Raw genomic sequence first — 22,786 nt, forward strand, 5'->3', positions numbered from 1 at the left:
AGCTACTCAAGAGGCTAAGATCTGAGGATCATGGTTCAAAGCCAGCCTGGGCACTAAAAAAAATTCTGTGAGACTCTTGTCTCCAATTAATCACCAGAAAACCGGAAGTGGCAATTCTGTAAGACTCTTATCTCCAATTAATCACCAGAAAACCAGAAGAGCCACTGTGGATCAAGGGGTAGGGCTGTAGCCTTGAGCTGAAGAGCTCGGAACAATGCCAAGCCAAGGGGTAGGGCAGTAGCGTTGAATTGAAGAGCTCAGGGACAATGCCCAGGCCCAGAGTTCAAGTTCCATGACCAACAAAAATAAACAAATAAAATCTAAGAATATATAGCCTTTATATTTTTAATCAATACAAAAAAATACAAATGGAAATAAACCCAACGATTTCAGTAGTGAACCTCATGAATTTTTCACTGTTATGATGATTAATATCATATAAATTCCATAAATAATTGACATAAATGGAAGTCATGGGTTAAGTTTCCAGAATGTTTGATGAGTCTACTTGCTATTGTTTCTAAGCAAATGTGCATATGATCATATAAATTGACAATCAAAATGAATTCCAAGAATTGGAAACAAGAGCTTTTTAAAAAAAAATTGTACTGTTTGTGATTCTTGTTTTTGGTTTTTCTTTTTTTTCCCTCGCCCCCCCCCTTGTCTCTGCTTTTAATTTCTTTACCCTTTGTCCTATTACGTTTATGTGATTTGAGGAGGGGAAGGGGAAGCGGAAGCACAGAAACATTGGGACACAAAGTGAACCAAGTAAGTAACGATCCTCAGTAGACACTATATTGGAAATGAAATTTATAACTTGGGGGGAAGGGAATTTAAGAGGGAAAAGACTAGGAAAAAATGAGGGAGGGGGTGACACTGTTCAGAAAGAAATATACTCATTACCTTACTATATATCTCTGTTTATAACCTTTACAATTTAAAAAAGAAAAGGCTGAGCCACACATGGAAATGAGTTTGTTCCCATTCTGAGATGAAATTCAGGGAAGAGTTATTTAGTAGGACTATAGAAGTAGGTGTAGGTTTGTCTACTATTTCTCTATTTTCAGATACATGAACAATTTAGTTAAATTATCTATTTTTCTATAGGAATAAGAAAGTGTCTGTACTTCCATATTGCCCCCCCCCAATTATTGAAGTCATAATATTCAAGGCAGATCCAATGAAACTAGAAAAACAGAGGGGAGAGGTTGTGTTGGGAGGGGTAGAAGAAAATGATGGAAGGATGCATTGTACTTATAAACTGATTTTTTGAATGGTAACCCCTTTGTACAACTAGTTAAAGATAATAAAAATATAATTAACTAAAAAATCTCAACATAATACAATACATAAAGGCAGCCAATCATTAAAGACAATGCAGAACACACTAAAACAAGCATGTTCCATCTAGTGGGTAAAAACAGCCAATCAGTCAGCTAGATTCCAGAAATAGCTAGAGATGCCAGTTATAAGGGAATTCTCCCATAACTTCCCATAGTAGAAAACAAATGTTCACAGCCATTGGCATTCAACAACTTACTGGACTGCTTATTTAGAAAATAGACTTCAGCAGCAGAAATTCACCATCAAGAGGAGAATCTCCAAGCACAGGAAATAAACAGAAAATGATGCATGTCACATACTAGTATTTCTCTCCTGTGAAAGAATCATTTACTTAGGATGTCAAGTAAAAATACCATAACTTGACATTAAAATCCCTTTCTTCCTCTATATGCCTCATCCTTTCCCTCTTCTAGTAAACTATCAATTCCTGCAAAATTAATGGTTTATTTTCTGTACACCAAAAATTATCGATGCCTATCCTAATCCAGGTTCACATGAATCCCTGGAATAATTTTTATTATTTCATCAGGAATAATGATCCCATTCCTTTCCATCCTCCAGAATCTTCCTCACAGAGCAAGCCCACTTCCTCGGCAAAATCTGTTGAACAGTATTGTGTATGGTAACTGAATTTCTTTAAAATCTGTAATGTTGCCAAGAGCTGGTGGCTCCCGCTTATAATCCTAGCTACTCCGGAGGCTGAGATCTGAGGATCATAGTTCAAAGCCAGCCTGGGCATGAAAGTCTGTGAGACTCTTATCTTCATTTAACCACCAGAAAACTAGAAGTGGTGCTGTAGCTCAATGGGTAGAGCACTAGCCTTAAGCTGAAGAGCTCAGGGACAACATCCAGGCCCAGAGTTCATGGCCCACAACTGACCAAAACAAAACAAAATCTGTAAAGTCAAAAAGCAAAGCAAGCTTGTATGGCTTTAGGTTGTCATTTTTTTAATGTATCTGAATACACACAGAATCTTGCACCCTATCTAGGTTCTACCATCCCCCTAAAATGTGGGTTTTGAAATAGAACAAGTAACTGATCTCCAGACTTCTGAAATCTATTCAAAGCACATGTTCAAAAAGATAGGAAAAGACCTACTGTAACTAGATTTTTAGCATTGATGACACAGCTCTTCAAATACAATGATGAATGTGAGAAAATCAGATATATACGCACAGCAATTAAACCATGATAAGTTTTTTTCTAAAGAGCACAAATAACATAACAGTTCTCAATTTTTAACCTACATGAAGTCCCTAGGATCAAACTACCTCATGGTAGTACTAATCCTTTAGTCGAGGCCTTGTCACTAGGCTTACATATATAGAGGCCATGAGCAAACCCACCAGTGGTCCACACAGAGCAGGCAGAGGTCTCCAGTACACACTGCCATGCACTCATGACTAAAGAAGAAAAATGTCTCACTTCAGAATGTTCTTGATGAAGTTATGACTTTTATTCAATCTTGGCCCTGGACACATGTTTTCAATATGTAACTGACAAGAATTATACAAATGTACCACTGCTGTATGACAGAGAATAATGGCTGTCCTGATACAAACAGACCAGTGATTCAGACTGTCATCGTGGGCATCAACAATGAACACCACAAGGACAACCTTTAGCAGAGGCCAGTGATAAAACTCAACCTTTCAAGTAAACTAGACTTTTACAAGACTTCTGTCTGCATTCTCCAACCAAAGATCATCAGACTCCCTACTCAGAGATGACCACACTGGATTTACCACTTCTACTCAGGGAATAGCTCGGGGAATAATCAGGTGAGTCAGAAAGATGATGTTGCAATTATCTACTCTAAGATCTGGGTGTCAACTTTGGATAAAGCATAGAAAGTAGGGTTCCATGTACAGGACTTCATTAGAAGGTGTGAGACTAGAGGGGGCCAGTCATTTGGCCTAGTGGTAGAGTGCTGGCCTAGCATGCATGGGTTTAATTCCTCGGTACCACATACACAGAAAAGGCCGGAAGTGGTGCTGTGGCTCAAGTGGTAGAGCTCTAGCCTTGAGAAAGCCCATAGACAGTGCTCAGGCCCTGAGTTCAAGCCTCAGGACTAGCCAAAAAAAAAAAAAAAAAAAAAAAAAGAAGGTAGGAGACTAGAAGAGATAACTCCCCAAAGTAGGCCATGACAAAGCGTAACCCCAAAGGAGTTGACAGGCAGAAGGAATAGCGATGTAGAGGAAGGAGCTTTCTCTCCAAGCAGAGGAGAGCCTTCCAGTTGTGTGGTGAGCAGAAAAAAAAATCAACAGTGTTGGCAGAGTTCCAACACTAGAACCCTGGTGAGGTTCTGTGTATAAGTATAGAGAAAAGGCATGGGTGTACGCTAAAGTTGAATATAAAGGGCTTGGTATTGGATTAGATGTGTTAGGTGAAGTTAAATCCAAAAGCGAATGTCCTTTAGTATCACCTGCCACTAGTGTATTTTCTTACTCCTAAAAATGACTGACATTAACACTAATACAAGCACATTACCTGGTGTTCTTCTGAGGAGTCAGCATAACCTGACCTTCTGTCGTGATGTCTATAATACAGTGTTCAGGAAGAATTCCCATTCCACACAGCTGGATATCTTGGGAATTTGCTGACCCTATCAATGTATGTTCCTAAGAAAGAATCAAATTTACTCATGAATATTGTATTCTCTCATGTACACAAACTAAAATTACCTACACTGTACCTTCTTTGATGCTCAGCTAACAGAATCTGGAAAAAAAAAACGGAGCAGTGGCTTTCTCTGAAATTAATTCTGCGAGATTTATTTCCTTATAAGGAAAAACATGTTGTTCAATATATTATTTAAGCCTTTAATTCTTACAAATAGAATTTATATCCACATCTATATCCTTTATTTTCTTTTCCTAATATTTTTTTTTTTTTGCCAGTCCTGGGCTTAAGCTCAGGGCCTGAGCACTGTCCTTGGACTTTCTCAAGGCTAGAGCTCTACCACTTGAGCCTCTGCACCACTTCTGGCTTTTTTCTATGTATGTGGTACCCAGGACTCGAACCCGGGTCTTCATGCATGCTAGGCAAGCACTTTAACCACTAGGCCAAACTCCTGGTCCCCTCTTTTCCTAATATTTATTAGCATAAAAATTAGAGGAGGAGGTATGGAGAATAAAAATCACAAGGTAACGAAATAAGCAATATTTCAGGCTGCAAAACAAACCAAAAGCTATAGCAATAGGGCTGGTGTTGGGATCTTCCTATGTGCTGTCATTTCTATATATCCTTTATTTTCTTTCTTTCTTTTTTTTTTTTTTTTTTTTTTTTGCCAGTCCTGGGCTTGAGCTCAGGGCCTGAGCACTGTCCTTGGACTTTCTCAAGGCTAGAGCTCTACCACTTGAGCCTCAGCACCACTTCCGGCTTTTTTCTATGTATGTGGTACCGAGGAATCGAACCCGGGTCCTCATGCATGCTAGGCAAGCACCTTAACCACTAGGCCAAACTCCCGGCCCCTATCCTTTATTTTCTATCACAGACTTGAATCCAAATATTTTATGTGATCATCAGAGCATAGGCTAAATATTAATAATGAGTCAAAAAACTGTAATCTGAAAAGCAGTTTTAAATAAGACATCACTTACCTGATCTCAGTCAAAATGGGTCAAGACAAAAGCTTTCCAAGGATAAGAGTCTCAAAAGGCTAAAATTAATTTGTAAGTCTTGTGGTAGCTCAGTACTTGCAACCTTTTAGGTAATAAGTGTTTTTTAGATGTTCCTTCTACACATCAAGTATCTCTAAGCTCCACTTTCTTTCTTTTTTGATGGTAACAAGATTTGAACTTGGAAACTCAAAGTCTTGGCTTTGCCTGCTAAGCTACTTGCTTCTACCACTTGAGCTACATCTCTAACTCTGCTTTTTGTGTTGCTTATTTTAGAGATGGAGTCTAACAAACTCTTCTGCATTAAACCATAATCCTCCTGATCTCAGCCTCTTCAGTAGCAAGGATTACAGACAGGAGCCAATAGTACCTGCTCTGAGCCCCTGAGCCCCACTTTTTGACAAGCAGCTGGCTCTCCTGAGTGGAGAAAGTAGCACATAAAAATGGAGCTCCCCAGGGGCTGTGAGTTTAGCCTAGTGATAGAGAGCCCACCCAGCATGCACGAAGCCCTGGGTTCCATTCCTTGGTACCACATACAGAGAAAAAGCCAGAAGTGGCACTGTGACTCAAGTGGCAGGGCGCTAGCCTTGAGCAAAAAGTGTCCAAGGATAGTGCCCAAGCCCTGAGTTCAATCCCCAAGACTGGCAAAAAAAAAAAACCCAACAACAACAGGGCTGGGAGTTTGGCCTAGTGGTAGAGTGCTTGCCTAGCATGCATGAAGCCCTGGGTTAAATTTCTCAGTACCACAGACACAGAAAAAAAAAAGCCAGAAGTGGCTCTGTGGCTCAAGTGGAAGAACACTAGCCTTGAGAAAGCACTAGAACAGTACCCAGGCCCTGAGTTCAAGCCCTAGGACTGGCAAAAAAAAAAAATTCTTGAAACCCAACCTCAATGGCTGGTTTTGGTTTTGTGTGATGTTACATTCATGTCATCTCTATTACAGTAGAAAACATAAATAGGGGGCCGAGAGTTTGGCCTAGTGGTAGAGTGCTTGCCTAGCATGCACTAAACCCAGATTTGATTCCTTGGCACCACATACATAGAAAAAAACCCAGAAGTGGTGCTGTGGCTCAAGTGGTAGAGCTCTAGCCATGAGAAAGCCCAAGGACAGGGCTCAGGCCCTGAGTTCAAGCCCTAGGACTGGCAAAAAAAAAAAAAAAAAAAGAAAGAAAGAAAAAAAAAACATAAATAGGAAGACTATAGTCTAGGCTGACGTGAAGAAAAAAATAAGACCCTATCAAAAAAAAGACTAAAGAATCAGACATTAGTGGTAGCTCACAGCTATAATTCTACTCAAGAAGCTGAGATCTGAGGATCTCAATTCAAAGCCTGTTCGAGCAGGAAAGTCCATGATATTCTTATCTCTAATTTCCACCCTCTCCCCCTAAAAAAAAAGCTGTGGCTCAAATGATAAAGCATCAGTCTTGAGCAAAGAAGTTTAAGGGAGAGCATATCTTCAGCCCTGAGTTCAAGCCTCAGTAACAATATATAAATAAATAGCCTAAAAAATAAGAGCTAGTGAGATATGGCTCAAGCTGTAAAGCACCTGCCTTTAAAGTGTGTTCAAACCCCAGTATCATTAAAACAAGAACAACAAAGAATAGTAAGAACTATTCTTAATTCCTGGGCCGCAGGAAACCAGGAAGGAGGCCGGAAGTGCCTGTGGGAAAGAGTCCTCTGCCCTGACTCAGGCCATGCTTCCCACACTGCCAAAATAAGCAAGGTCTCAGTAAGTCTCTATCAGCAAAGAGGAACTCCAGATTTTACTTCCATCTTTCCAATCTCCACCACCACACCCAGACTTAAACACCATTTATCTCTGCCTTCCTATCCTATCAGACACTGCCCATAAACACATTTCAGAGTGAGCCACAGCCAAAGCAGAACCCCTGTTCCCAACTAACTCCGGCCCAAGAAAAGTCCATTTCCCTCATAGATGATAATGGAAATAACATCCTCCCTTGGACCCACTATACTAGGACTGCAGGGCCAGTCCCCAAGCTCCCCACCAGGGAGACATATTTGCTGGGTGTGACTTGCATACGCTGTCCCTTTCTTTGGCCTCTATCACCAACAGAGTTTCCAGACAGGCCCAAGGCTGTAGGTAGGCCAAAGGTTACCTACAGAGGAAGACAACAGCCTCTAGGCCAATTCTGTTTAGAATCTCCCCTGGTCCCAAAAACAGGGCTGAGCCCTGGCTGTGCCTCGGGGATCTTTTCTGTTGGGGTAATGGAGAAAAGCTTTACCCTTGGCCCTAGACTGGGTTTGAGTATGAACTCAACTGTTCCACCCCAATCTTGGACTGCATGGAGGCCCCTCCCATCCTCCTGCCTGGCTCTGCTTCTGCCACCAGAAAGGCTTTTGTTTTCATTTATGCACAGAGAACCTTCCAGCATCTAGTTCTTTCCGTACAGTTGCTAGGCAGGAAATCTTGAGCCACTTGAGCCATTCCTCCAATCCTATTTGCACTATAGTTTGGTTTTTTTTTGGGGGGGGGTGGGGGATCAGTCATGGGGCTTGAACTCTGGGCTTACCTGCTGTCCCTGAGCTCAAGACTAATGCTCTACCACTTGTGCCATAGCACCACTTCCAGTTTTCTGATGGTGGTTAACTGGAGCTAAGAGTCTCCCAGGGTTTCAGGCCCAGGCTGGCTTTGAATCTCCAGCCTCAGATCTCAGCCTCCTAAAGTAGCTAAGATTACAGGCATGAGCCACTGGTGCCTGCCTGCACTAGTTATTCTTGAGAGGGTCTCATTTTTTTCCCCCCTGAACCAGTGTGGACTGTGATCATCCTACCTACGTGCTTTCCATCTCAGATGGGATGACAGGAATGTGGCACTGTTTCATGTTGAGATGGGGATTTCAAATGTTTTGTCGGGGCGGGCTGGCCTGGAACTGCAGTTCTCTAGACCTCAGCTTCCCAAGTAGGGCTCACTGGCTCCCAGCTCTCAATCCCTTCTAACTTCATCTTCTACAGGTAAGTCTCCCTCTTACCAAAGAGCAATTGCTTCCATCTCTAAACCCTAATTACAATGAAGTCAGTAAGCACTGTGATATATGATTTGCTATTTCACAAACACTATTTCCTTCCCTCCCCCACTTATTTGGATAGCAATGCGTATAAGACTTTTGCAACTGGCTCAACCAGCATAATACACAATATGTGGTGGGTGTTAAATATCTGCTGACAGAAAGGATTACAAATCCGCAGGGGCAGAAGACACTGACAGGCAAAGATCTAATTCAAGTTTTAGAAGAAAAATTTCACTTTCAACAATTATACCGGAAACCTTAGAGACACAAGAAATAGACAAAGTTCTAATTACAGCATTTACATTATAAGTAACTTAGACTTTTTCTCATGTGGGATTATAACCTTTTAGGATTTGGATGATAATAAATCAGAAACACAAATACTGAATTTAAAAATCTTAATTCTGCCAAAATATCACTATTTAAGTCAATAAACTCTTTATATTATATCCTAAGCAATGTAATACAGAGATAAGAAGAAACTTCTCATAAATTTTCTAGCACTGCTTGGTGATACATTCCTACAGTTCCAGTACTCAGGAGGCTGAGACAGTATTATTTCAAGTTCTAGGCTAGCCTGGGCTATAAAAACAGACCCTGTCTCAAACAAAGATTACCTGATACTGGAAGGTTCAAAGTAGCCAAATGCGATGAAGTTAATTAGTGACTGTAGATCAGGTAAGAATGGGTACAATTATTCTAAAGTATAACTGATATAACTTATAGCAGAATAAATGGGGCAGAGGAGATTATGCTCTGGAAAAGTGAGAGAACCACACAACTTGCATTAAGAACTCCAAAGATGTTCATTTGCTAAAGTCATCACATTTGAAGTCAGATGTCTCATTACAACTAACCTGGGATTTAAAAAAGAAGAAGAAAATAAAAGGAAAAAAAAGTTCTTTGACCTCTGACTTTCTCTATCCCACCCAGAGTGTCACTTTTCTGAATTGAAAACAGTTCTTGCACTGCGCTTACCCTCCTGAATGTGCTTTGTCAGGAATATGGTCTTGCTGTGTGGCAGGAGCTTGGGCAGTGAAGAAACTGTCACTGGCTCAGAATCAGTTCAAACAGAGCTGACCACAGCCTGGAACAGAACCAAACACCTCCACAAAAACGACCAAAAATGTTCTGACTCCTCTCCAAAAGTCTCTCCTCAAACAGCCTTTTTGTTAAACTTTTGGTAAGAAACAGATACGAATCAGGTTTTTTCCTTAGTGTGGGTCTGTGTGTTCTAATTTAAACTACTCACACCAGTTCTGAGAGGAAAAAGAAGAAAGGGCAACATATTTAAGTCCAGTTTTTTATTTTGTTTTGTTTTGTTTTGTTTTGTGGGTCATGGGGCTTGAATTCAGCCTGGGTGCTGTCCCTGAGCTCTTCAGCTCAAGGCTACTACCCTATCCTTGAGCCAAGCCCCACTTCCTGTTTTCTAGGGGTTAGAGATAAGAGTCTCAGGTCCTATTGTGCACAGGCTGGCTTTGAACCTTGATCCTCAGGTCTCAGCCTCCTGAGTAGCTAGAATTACAGGCGTGAGCCACCACCCAGCTTAAGTCCAGTTTTGATACTGTATCTCCCTAAAGCTACAAAACTCTGTGGCTGACATGCTGACAACTTTAGGAGCAAAGTGAGGGACAGGATAACACATCTCTATCAGGCAGTTACCAGATAGGAAAGTGGATGTGGAGTAGTATATAATCCCTAGTATTTCTATTCATAAAGTGCTCCTACATAGACAATCCTGAACCTTGCTAGGTAGCCAGAGATAACTGCCATTTGCAAAAGCCCTAACCATGGCCCCGCATCTCTGACTCCTACCCTCCTGCAGCCTCTGACTTGGACCACAAAACCTCGGACTTCAGTGTTATAATGGTGTATGTCAAAGACATATTTTAATAAGGTGGAAATACTTATTTAAAAAGAAGAGATACTGAAATGACACATGCAATTATTCCAAGTTATGCTGTGAAACTGCTGGGCACTCATGACTCATTCATATAATCCTAGCTATTCAAGAGGCTGAGATCAGAAGGCTATGGTTCCAAACCAGCCTGGATGGAAAAGCCCATGAGACTCTTATCTCCAATGAACAGAAAGAGAACTTTGGCTCAAGTGATAGAGCAGTAACCTTGAGAAAGAAGAATTCAGGAACAGCACCCAGACCCAGAGTTCAAGCCTCAGGACTGGCAAGAGGGGTAGGGGAAAGGTGGCAGGAACAGAACTGTGAAACTAGCCAGTGTGCATCTTTTCAGAAATGAAACGTCACAATTTTCTTGTCTTATAGCTCTTCCAACTTTGGCAGCTTACCAGCTTTCCTTTCCTGTCATGTACATTAATTCATCATATATGAGGGGAGGAAGTGGCCCCATGGGGATGCACTAACCCTGCACCCAGAGGAATTATGGCCCCTGATATAATTAACATTCACTCTAGGCAGATCTGGAGGGCCCCTCATGAATTACTTGGGGGTCTCTACATCCATGCTCCTCCTGAAGCTGTCTTATCTTCCTCTGTCTGCCGTTTATGGAGTATGTAAGATTGTTCCATACTCTGATTCCTTCAGTCTCTGAAGGTCTTGTTCTCTCTTCTTATATAAGTTAATAATTTATATTTCTTAATTTTCTTGAGTTACTATAAATACAGAAATATAAATTTTCCATCAAGTGATAGTAAAAACTTTGCTATCTTTGAACATTTCTTTCTTCCTTTCTTTCTTTCCTTCCTTCTTTTTTTTTCTTTCCTTCCTTTTTAAACAAGTCTTGGGGCTTGAACTCATGGCCTGGGCACTGTCCCTGAGCTTCTTTGGCTCAAGGCTAGTGCTCTACCACTTGAGCCACGGCAGCCACTTCCAGCTTTTTCTGTTTATGTGGTGCTGAGGCCTCGAATTCAGGGCTTCATGCATGCTAAACCACATTCCTAGCCTTCCATTTCTTCTTGTGAGCTACCTGCTCGCAACAAATTTCATGTTAACCACAGAAACTTCCCTCTCCTGACTAAATGAGTTTAGTCACGAAAGCCATCCCTTCAGTTTTAGAATTATTCTCTAGTATAAACACAGTAAATAATGGTAGGCAACTATCTAACTTGTTGGAAATAACACCAGAATATCATTTGCATGTAAGCAGGTTGAACTGTATCGCCACTGACCCCAGTAACACACTTCTGTTCCACATCCCACCTATTCCAAATAAAAACGACTTGCTAACTCAATGCCCTGATCAATAAATTTTAAAAAGCATCATGAGATATCATTGTACTCCATACAAGCATAGCACTTTACCTTTAAATAATAGACCAGAAGTTCATTCAGAGCAGGGTCAGCATTTAGATTGACAAGGAAGCACTTATCATCCCCGACTTTGATTCCAGAAGTTTGGAGTGAGATTCCCAGGCTCTCTAACTGCTTCTGACGTTCCTGTAAATGTAGCACAAATTCCTTAGCCTCTGAGGCAGCAAGACACAGATGATGATGCTACAATGCCAAACAATTGTTCCACAGCTTTATAATAGAAGTGGGGTTTTTTGTTGTTTTTGTCAATCCTGGGCTTGGGCTCAGGGCCTGAGCACTGTTCCTGGCTGTTTCAAGGCTAGAGCTCTGCCACTTGAGCCACAGCACCACTTCTGGATTTTTTTCTATGTATATGGTACTGAGGACTCAAACCAGGGTCTTCATGCATGCTAAGCAAGCACTCTACCCCTAGGCCGAACTCCCAGCCTCTATATTTTATATTTTATTATTCTACATTTTCTTTCCAAACTATAAAAATAAAATAAAAAATAAACTGAAAATAAAAGCCAGCCTTTTTGGCAATAGTGACACAAGTCCATAATCTCACCTACTCCAGAGGCAGAGGCAGAAGGATCAAGTCTAGATCAGCTCCAGGAAAGATGTGAAATTCTATATTAAAATAATAATAAACTAATGCAAAAAGGGATGGGGTACGGCTTAAGTATTAAAGTACTTGTCCAATAAAATAAAGGGCCTGACTTTAAAATGCCAGTACTGCCAAAAACAAAGGTTAAAAATATCTCAAGGCCAGGAGTCTGGCCTAGTGGTAGAGTGCTTGCATAGTACACATGAAGACCCAGTGGTAGAGTGCTAGCCTTGAGAAAGTCCAAGGTGCAGGTCATGAGTTCAAGCCCCAGAACTGGTAAAAAAAAAAAAAATCTCAAAACAAGTATTAGCAACATACAGTAATCAGCAGGATAAAATGTGTTTATTGGTGGCATTCTCCTCCACAGCTAAACTGAATTAGAACTTTCTAGACTAAGTTTATCTAGACTTTATGATCTTACAACTCTCCTCAAAAACAGGAATTTCATGTTACTTTTACTGAGATTTCCTCTGGAAGTAAGCAGTTAACAATCTACCATTTATTAGTAGTAATTTTCTAACTTCGTAAGTTCCTCATGCCTTAAAGCACTTAATAGAATGACATTCTTGGAACCAGAGGATATCATTCGTTTTTACTATTTAAAATTACTGATACTAATAAGTTATTTTGGGTTGGGAGCATGACTAGTAAAGTGCCTGCCTAGCATGCATAAAGCCCTGGGATCAATTCCTTGGTACCACATACACAGGAAAAGCCAAAAGTGGTGCTGTGGCTCAAGTGATAGAGCTCTAGCTTTGAGAAAGCCCAAGGACAGTGACCAGGCCCCGAGTTCAAGCTCCAAGACTGGCCAAAAAAAAAGAGTAAGTTATTTTTTTCCTTGGCAAGTAAGACTTCTGGGATTATACCATCTTAATCCTTCAAGTGATTTGAAATGGAAAAGTGCAGACTCCTTGGATCTGGATTCCTACTCAGCGAGCTGGATTTGTTGGCAACAAAGCTAAAACCTAAAAAGGGACGTGGTTTACCATCCGCGTGCACTGCGAAGTGCATGGCACAGTGCTGCTGGTCTCTCGGGAAATACAAACCTGCGCAATCTCCTCGGTTTTCCTTAATTTTTCCTCCCACGTCACAGTCATTTCCTGAATTAGCTTCTCAGATTCTTCTAGCCGGTCTTTTAGCTCTGGAGATTTCATTGCCTAAAAACAAAATGTTCATTTCATGGGCTGTCCAGATGATGTCCTGGAAATCAATCAACTCTAAAAGGACAATGGTGATCTTCTGCCTCCTTGCAGAGGTCTTCATCCACCTAAGACGTGCTTGTGGGTCCTTACAGACTTCTACACCTACACTTACTACCAGTAAAATGTATTCAACCCACAAGAGGGTTATGGTATCAACACCAAGCCCCAGGCCAGTCAGTTAGTACTGACTGTGGGACAGAAACACTAACTGCAGAACAAACCCTGAAACTGACTATTCATCCCACCTTTGCAGGATGAGGAGAAGGAGTACTTGGTTATAGGTTTGGACCATGAAAATTTTCAAATGTAGTTAACAAAACATGGAATAGCATTTGTTAGAGGCGGTAGAGAAGACAGTTGAAACAGTACCACTAAATCCATCAGTTACTTGTATAACCTTGTGTACACTGCACAATACTTCTGTTATTAGTTTTATTCTTCTATGAACATAATTAACCCACAAGAGCAGACTATTCAGGTAAGAGAAATGAAATGTTTGATGCCTCCTCACAGTTAGTCCCATACCAGCTCACTTTTACATTACAACTAAATTTCATATACTCTCTTCCCAGCATCTCTTGCTCTCGCCTTCATTCTGCTTTATTTCACAGAGAGTGGCCTAACCACGCCTCCTACCTCGGCTTTTGTTAGCTGCTCTCGAAGCTTCTCCACCTCTTCCCGGAGGTCCCGGATGATCCGGGCGTTGGGATCCTCGTTCACCACAGCATGGTTCACAATATGCTTCGCTCGGTCGGCATACCGCAGCGTCGATAGTGTTTCATCGTAGTTATCGGCTGCTGGACTCACGGTAGCCACCATGGCTGTCTTGCTATTGCCCCCCAGACTGTCCTGCCGGGAAATCCAGGATAGGGGTTGGTGTTTCAGAGGAAAACGAAGGTGCAGATGCAAGTTCAGACAACTTTTTCTCTGCCCAACTACTTTTCTGTAAAAGGAGCTTTGGTTTTGGAGAAAGGAAAGTAAACCCAAGAGAAACTATATCTATTTGTGTTTTATAAAAATTAATCTCAATTGAACATGCAACATGACATCATTAGTGAACAGATGATTCAGAATTAGGACTTCTCAAATGCCTACAAATTCTTTCTTAGTAGAACTTAAGTATAATTTCTTTTCTTTCTTTCTTCACCTCTCTCCCAAACTGAAACTTGAACCCATGGCCTCAAGCATGCTAGGAAAAGGCTCTGCCTGAGCTGCATCCCAGCTCCACAGTTTTACCTGACACATGACCAAGGAATGAACAAGCACCCCTTCCTCCGTAACATGCCCTGAGGTCTCTGCGAAGCCTTCATTCTGGTCAGAAAGTTGCTTGGTTACTGGGACACAATACTGAAAACCTTGTAAGGCTTTTAAAACAAAGTACAATCCTGGTCTTCCAAACAAAAGGTACACTACAGAAACCTTGTGTGCTCCCCTCTGCTAGCATTTCAGAAGCTACTAAGACAGGTTTCATGTTCTACACAACAGCATGGTTGTTTTACACAACAGTTCATTCAAGGGTATCTGCATTACACTGAAATTGGAAAGTCCAGTGAATGGATTAGAACTGGTTTCTACAAATGAAAAAAACAAATCTTTGCCTGAGAATATTAAAAATTACACAATATGAGCTGAGGATATGGGCTCTGTGGTAGAGCACTTTCCTAGCATGCAGGTAGACTTGGGTTGGAGCTTGAACACAAGCCTATACACTCAAAAGAAAGAGAACATCTAACTTAAAAATACAAAACTCCCGCAGGGTAAGTCATCCCCTCCACTGGCCAATCCTTTCCCCTGGGAAACCAGTTTTCATGAGGGGAAGTGGCCCTCTGAAGAGGCCCCAGGGGTGAGTATGGAAGCAGATCTTCTGGAGCCTGCCCACAATTCCATGAGAGACCTCCCCCAGGGTTAAAGCTCAGCTGACCATAGCCTCAAGCAGGCTCTGGGATTACAGCTACACAGGCAAGCCACCACAGCCACTCAAGTAAGCCATACTTGGAATCCTGGCCTAGAGACACTGCATAGTAGGAAATGAAATTCTGGAAGAAATCTGTTACACCTGACAGACCATGTTTGGCTGAGAAGGCTTATCAAAACAAGAGTTCATACTCTCATGCACTAATAAGAGCTAACTGAATTACATACAGTCTCACGACCTCGAGGAATATCCCATTAGATCAGCAATAGGAAATCCATTGAGCCACAAGATGGCTAACTCTACTTTGGGGGAATGAAAGTGGGGGACAAGAGGGAGAGGGGGAGAGGGAGAGGGAGAGGGAGAGGGAGAGGGAGAGGGAGAGGGAGAGGGAGAGGGAGAGGGAGAGGGAAAGAAATTCTTTTTTTTTTTTTTTTTGCCAGTCCTGGGGCTTGAACTCAGGTCCTGAGCACTGTCCTTGGGCTTTCTCAAGGCAAGAGCTCTACCACTTGAGCCACAGTAATACTTCTGGCTTTTTCTATGTATGTGGTACCAAAGAATCAAACCCAGATCTTCGTGCATGCTAGGCATGTACTCTACCACTAGGCCAAACTCCCAGGCTGAAATTCTTACTTTTGAAAATGCAAAGTTCTTCCAATTCCAACAACATAGGCAAATTTTGCTAGAGCAATCTATTTTATATAATCTCTGCATACCCTTTAATTTCTCATTTCATCTTTTGGTGAAGTTGATTGCTGGCACCCTATTTCTCTATTTCTGACAAAAGACGTTAACTTCCTTCCTACAAAGCTAGAACTTGCACATTGAACACTATCACTATGTTACCATTATGTTCTGCCTTCAATTCTAACAGGATTTCTATTTCTCCCCAGCTATCATGATACATAGCTGGTAAGACAGAGAAAGTTCACAGTAAAGTCAGATGATATAACACCTTTCCAAGTTACTTTCCTTAGTGTCAGGAATGAAATAATTCCCACGTATCCCATTAACCATTAAGTATAATCACAGATAACATATATGCCTTATTCATATCTAAAAATTTGATGCTTAGGAAAATGTACTTACATTGAGAAATAAACCTAGATGTGTAACTAATATGGATTTTTTTTTTTTAGTTGGCTGCAGGGCTTGAGCTCTGGGCCTGGGCATTGTCCCTGAGCTCTTCAACTCAAGGCTACTGCCCTACTCCTTGAGCTACAGTGCCTCTTCTCGTTCTCTGGTGGTTAATTGGAGATAAGAGTCTCAGGTTCTTTGGTGCCCAGGCTGGCTTTGAACTACAATCCTCAGATCTCAGCCTCCTGAGTAACTAGGATTACAGATGTGAGCCCCCATACCCAGCTACTAATATGGATTTTTAAGGTAAAAGTCATAGTTACTGCTTCACTCCTCACTTCTACAGACTGCTCACACTGCTGAGGCCCTGGCTTTGACAAATTTAGGGAAAATGTCGTGAGGACTCCCATGAACATTAGTGAGGTCAGATGTGACAGAATAAAATGATGGCAGGAATTAATTTGCACACTGCAATTCTGCTCACTAGCAACACCTGCCTTCTAAAAAGAATTGTGATCATTGCATGCACAGCAACATAAAAACAGCAAAAAAGAGAGAGAACCTGGAATAACCACCAGAGAGAGGTACAGAATATGCTTTAACTTAGGCTGAGAAAAGAAAACCTGGCAACTACAAATGCTTGGTTATTTTAAAATCCCTTGATCATGGAACAATAATGTGTCTGTATTAAAAAGTAGCCTTGTCCCATTAGCAGAAAGGAAATTGCAACAAAACTGGCCTGCATTCAAGAAGAAAACACACCCTCCTTGTTTACTCTGTGTTCAGACAGATCAGAAGAGCTTTGTTCCAAATGTGTTAACTGCAAATTAAATGGACACTGAAAGAAATTTAATTCTGGAGGTCAAAATTGTTAAAGCTGAAAAACTCTCAAGTCATCTAATCAAATTATTTCTTTTTACAGATGAGAAACTGAGACCCAGAAGACTGACAGCTTTAACAAGTGTCAGAATGTAAGTTTAGATCAGAACTGAAATGGTTCATTACTCAGCATTCATCATTCAGCCTATCCAGTGGGATAGGCAAGTTCTACATAAAACCTTAAACAAGAATATGATCGGGTCTGGAAGAAAGAGGAAACTAAAAAGTGGTGGGGACTGGGGGTACAGGAGCTATAATAGAGGTTTGTAACTCAGGGCCTCATGCTTTCACTCACTCAAATGGAGTGCTACCACTTAAGCCATGCTCCCAGTCCAGCTTTTTCCTTTTTTTTTTTTTTTTGCCAGTCCTGGGCTTGAGCAAAGGGCCTGAGCACTGTCCTTGGACTTTCTCAAGGCTAGAGCTCGACCACTTGAGCCTTAGCACCACTTCCGGCTTTTTTCTATGTATGTGGTATCGAGGAATCAAACCCCGGTCTTCGTGCATGCTAGGCAAGCACTCTATAACTAGGCTAAACTCCCGGCCCCAGTCCAGCTTTTTATTAGTTAATTGAAGTTTCACAGACTTTCTGCCCAGGCTGGCTTCAAATATCCAGGACTAAGCCTCCTGAGTAGCTAGGATTACAGGCATACAGTCAAAAGGCCAATTTTTAGGAGGTTAAGAACATGACCAACGCTGATACTTGAGATCTACAGGTAAACAAGTATTATGTAGGTAATGGGGAGAAAGAGTAAGGAGAGACAGAAGAAAGGGAGATCTAGTCTAAATGCGTTAACCAGTGTCTGGTAATCACTACCTTTGTTAACCTCCTTCCTTCATTCTTAAAGCCACTTCCCCAGTGAAGGCCACCTGGATCTCTCGCCTCTATAACAAGTATTTCCTTTGAGGCTTTTTAGTCCAATCTATTCTTTTTGTTGTTGTTAGTTGTGGGGCTTAAACTCAGGACCTGGGCACTGTCCCTAAGTGTTTCCATGCAAAGCTAGCACTTTCCGCCACAGCTCCACTTCTGGTTTTCCAGCAGTGAACTGGAGAAAACAGTTTCATGGACTATTTCCTGGGCTGGCTTTGAACTTCAATCTCAGCTCTCAGCCTCCTAAGTAGCTAGGATTACAGGTATGAGTCACCACTGGCTTAGTCCAATCCATTCTCCACAGGCAGGTTGCAACATCTTTCTAAATTATTCCTCTTAATTTTAAATATCTTTAGTAACTGTAGCCCATGCTATTCTCAAACTCTTGATCTTCCTGTTTTAGGCTCTAGCATGCTAATATTACAGATATGTATCCCACTCCCAGCTAACATGAGTTTTTTTGTTTGTCTGTTTGTTTCTTTCTTACTGGTCCTGGGACTTGAACACAAAGCCTGGGCTCTGTCCTAAAGTTTCTTTTACTCAAGGCTAGCACTCATCACTTGAGCCATAGTACCACTTCCATTTTTTCTGAGTGATTATTAGATGTAGGAGTCTCACAAGGACTTTCTTGATCCAGCTGGCTTTGAATTCTAATCCTCAGGTCTCAGCCTCTTGATTAGCTAGAATTATAGGCACGAACCACTGGTGCCTGACTTTAAATTGAGGTTTTTAACTTTAAAGTGAGCTTTTTAAATAAAGATGTTTATGAGGGGCTGGAGGTATGACTCAAGTGGTAGAGCACCTGCCTAGCAAGCTTAAGTCCCTAAGTCAGAACAAAAAAATTTAAGACGTTTTTGCTTCATTCTTCAAATATTTTTATAAGGAGTTTTGCATTATTTTCTATGAAAGTCAAGTGTGTCTTATAATAAAAGCAATTCTTTTGGTAAGAAAAGCATGGCTCAGGCACAGATGGGTGGGTGCCTGCCCCTGGAATCTGCTCTCCATCCTGTCCTGTCACCTGTAGCTCTGTGCCCTCTGCCCCATCTGACAAGTGGTACACCACTGTCTACCCACTAAGATGACATCAGGAAGCACTGGCATGACACCTGACTTTTCTGCAATAGGCGAAAACAGGCCTCCAGCATGGAGAGATGGCCATTCTAATAACACCTAGGCCAGTTTAACTATTGTCAGCTATACCAATAAAAAGGAGGTTTCATATCTTTTTAAACAAACTGAAGGGCCAGGAGCTGGTGGCTCACATCCGTAATCCTAGCTACTCAGGAGGCTGAGATCTGAGGATCATAGTTCAAACCAGCAGAGAAAGTCTGTGAGATTCTTTTTTTTTTTTTTTTGCCAGTCCTGGGCTTGAGCTCAGGGCCTGAGCACTGTCCTTGGACTTTCTCAAGGCTAGAGCTCTACCACTTGAGCCTCAGCACCATTTCCAGATTTTTCTATGTATGTGGTACGGGGGAATCAAACCCAGGTCTTCATGCATGCCAGGCAAGCACTCTACCACTAGGCCAAACTCCCGGCCCAGTCCGTGAGATTCTTATCTCCTATAAACTACTCAGAAAAAGACAGTAGTAGTATTTTGGCTCAATTGGTAAAATGCTAGCCCTGAGCAAAAAAAAAAAAAAAAAGCTCAGGAAGAGTGCCCAAGCCCTGAGTTCAGGCCTTAAGTTCAAACCCCAGGACCCACAAAAAAAGAAAGAAAGAAAGAAAGAAAGAAAGAAAGAAAGAAAGAAAGAAAGAAAGAAAGAAAGAAAGAAAGAAAGAAAGAAAAGAAAGAAAGAAAGAAAGAAAAGAAAAGAAAAGAAAAGAAAAAAGTTTTATTTACACCTATGCTTTAAATTGCTTATTTTATTGCATTGTGGGGGGAAAGAAACATTTTCACCAGATAGAGTGTTCTGGTAGTGGCAGAGTCCAGATAAGAAGTCAGTACTGCGAGAGAGAGTTCAGAAGCCAGGAAAAAACCCTGATCTCCTGAGCAAAGACTGTTTTCTAAGCCTGGTGCACCCTCAGCTACATTCTTGGGGCCTGTATTGCATTTGCCCTTAATATTCACAACCCCTGGCCATGGAATAACAGTGTTGAGAAAATGAGTCATCATAAAAGTAAACATCACACATAAATTTCTGGCTCAAAAAAGGACGAGGAAGAGAAGGAGAAATAATGACCTATGTGATTTGTGGACAGGGACGGAAGGAGGATGTGGGGAATGCGAAGGAAGGGGTGACATTGTCCACAAAAAGAAATGTAATAGAGGCTTGTAACTCAGGGCCTTATGCTTTCACTCACTCAAATGGAGTGCTGACTTATGAAATAGCGACCTCTGTTCAACACCCTTTTTTTTGTCAGTCATGGTGCTTGAACTCAGGGCCTGGGCACTATCCCTGAGCTCTTTTGCTCAAGGCTAGTGCTCTACCACTTTCAGATGCAACCCCACTTTCAGTTAATTACAGGTAAGTCTCACCAACTTTCCTTCCTAGGCTAGATCCTGGATCTCAGCCTCCTAAGTAGCTTGGATTACCAGTGTGAGCCAGCAGCAACTAGCTTGTACAATACCTTAAAAATAACAATATAATTTTATTTCAAAAATAGGAACAAAGAGGCCCGGGAGCATAGCCTAGTGGTAGAGTGCTCGCTTCGCATGCATGAAGCCCTGGGTTCGATTCCTAAGTACCAAATACACAGAGAAAGCCAGAAGTGGCACTGTGGCTCAAGTGGCAGAGTGGGAGCCTTGAGCAAAAAGTGTCCACGGACAATGCCCAGGCCCTGAGTTCCAGCCCCAGGACTGGGAAAAAAAAAAAAAAAAAAGAACAAAGTATTAAGGCAGGTGGAAGATTCTGCTCTTTATATATAAAGTTGTCAGTAGAACTTGTATCCTCTGATTTCTGCTCCAGTGTCCACTTTTTACTTCCTCACCTTGGCAAAGACTCAAGGGGAGCTAGGACAGCCTGGAAATAGCCTGTCCTTTGTCAGCAAACTGAGTACCAAGTTATGGCCTGTCTGTTGCACTGTCCATCTCAGCACACAGCTAACCTCCCCTGGGCACTGTGTCCTCCCAGATCTGACACACTGAGACAGGAGGTTGTCTGCCTCCATTCCCCTCACTGCACTGCACAAAGGTTTGACTGTGCATTTCTCTCTCATTTACTGAATGAATTCATCAGTGAACGACTGTATGCTCCACCCTGCATCCCTCAGCAATATCTTTAAGGTGAAAGAAAAGTAATGATGGCAAACAGAAGACAAGATCCACGTGTTCAAACAAAGACATTTGAGAAGATGCTGGCCAGCTGAAGTGTCAAACAGTGGGTACATCTTCTGAGGCTCCTTTCCCCACAGACTTCTAGAGCAACTACATGATTTGGTGAGTGCCTGGAGCATGGATACTGATTACGAAAAGGGAACTATGACCCACGATGACCCAAACACTGGTGGAGGAACTGGTAAGTGGAAGGGACTAGACTGACAATCTCCCTCTCACTCATTTTTTTTTTTTTTGCTAGTCACCAGAAGTATGCTAGAAAAAGAAGAAGAAATAAACTTACTTTGAGAAGCCACGTGAGAACTGAATCACGATATGGAACAAATTTATTTTTGTTTTTGCCAGCACTCTGATCTGCTAGGGCTGAGATAACCAAACCAAGGGTTGTGAGGGACCTGCATGTGCAACAAGTCAAAAAAATTATGAGACAGGAACATATCAAATATCCAGCATAGCACCACAATGGAACAGCAAGACGTCCTCCTGCGACCTGCCTGTGAGCGTAGCTGTGGTTAGCTTCGGCCACTAAGTCTAAGGGCACACCAAGCTTAGCAAAAGCTCTTGTCCCTTCAGTGCTACTTCAGCAATAAAAAAAATGCTTAGTGGCCGGGAGTTTGGCCTAGTGGTTAAAGTGCTTGCCTAGCATGCATGAAGACCCGGGTTCGATTCCTCAGTACCACATACATAGAAAAAAGCCGGAAGTGGTGCTGAGGCTCAAGTGGTAGAGCTCTAGCCTTGAGAAAGTCCAAGGACAGTGCTCAGGCCCTGAGCTCAAGCCCAGGACTGGCAAAAAAAAAAAAAATGCTTAGCCCATTTTTTTTTCAGATCAAAATGTGGGCTATAAAATCTCAGGTCAAAGTACTAACACCAATACTAGATGTCTTTAAGAAGGATCCTAGGCATTGGTGGCTCAGGAGGCTGAAATCTGAGGACAGCAGTTTGAAGCCAGCCCGAGTAGAAAAGCCCATGAAACCCTTATTTCCAATTAACCACCCAACAAGCCAGAAGTGGAACCGTGTGCTTCAAGTGGTCGAGTGCCAGCCTTGAGTGCCAGCTAAGAGATGGTGGCCAGGCCCTATGTTCAAGCCTCAAGACCAACACAAAAAGAAAGAATAACAAACTCCCAAAATATAATAATTAAAACAATAAGGCAAAACAAAAATTATATCCACATAATTCAGTATCAGCCAAAAAGGTGGAGGACAGTGTTTGTAGTAAGAAGCCAACAATTTCACTGGGAGAAAATACAACCACAGGAAGAAACTGGTCAACAAAATGCTACTGCATGTATGATCCGAAGCCTGGCTTCTTGCACATGGACAAGCATTCATAAAGGAATGCCCTGGTGTGGCAAATATCCACAGTATCTGTTCAGACAGCAACACCCAGGTCAAGGTCAAAGTTACCCTGACAGTCCAATTATTGTTGCTCTCTCTGTAACTTAGAACACTGGTTCTCAGCTGGAGGGTGACTGTGCCCCACAAGATAGCAGGCCACAGAGTGTGAATTGTCACACTGGGGGTAGGGCACAATGGTGGATACTACCATCATCTAGTGGGCAAGAGCCAGGGATGCCGTCACAATAAACTGCACACTCCCACCCCAGGACAAAGAATCAGCCAACCTGAAATGTCAATAGAGCTATTGTTGAGTCTCTGTCTGAGGACTCTACACCACAAAAAATAAGCCCAAGACCACTGAAAATA

The 22,786-nt window shown here is 41.9% G+C and overlaps 1 protein-coding gene across 1 annotated transcript in view; it reads right to left on the minus strand.

The window, feature by feature from the left end:
* Kif13b (kinesin family member 13B) overlaps positions 1-22,786 on the minus strand; it is a 139,423-nt gene that overhangs the window by 57,737 nt on the left and 58,900 nt on the right. The window contains exons 10-14 of the mRNA XM_090353682.1: positions 21,364-21,475; positions 13,707-13,919; positions 12,915-13,025; positions 11,274-11,408; positions 3,835-3,965 (exon numbers count right to left, since the gene is read on the minus strand). Of these exons, the coding sequence (XP_090209808.1) occupies positions 3,835-3,965; positions 11,274-11,408; positions 12,915-13,025; positions 13,707-13,919; positions 21,364-21,475 (702 nt within the window). The remainder of the gene's footprint in view (positions 1-3,834; positions 3,966-11,273; positions 11,409-12,914; positions 13,026-13,706; positions 13,920-21,363; positions 21,476-22,786) is intronic.

Source organism: Megascapheus bottae, chromosome 20 (assembly GCF_031878675.1).
Source record: "Megascapheus bottae isolate mThoBot1 chromosome 20, mThoBot2.hap1, whole genome shotgun sequence".
Lineage (NCBI taxonomy): Eukaryota > Metazoa > Chordata > Mammalia > Rodentia > Geomyidae > Megascapheus > Megascapheus bottae.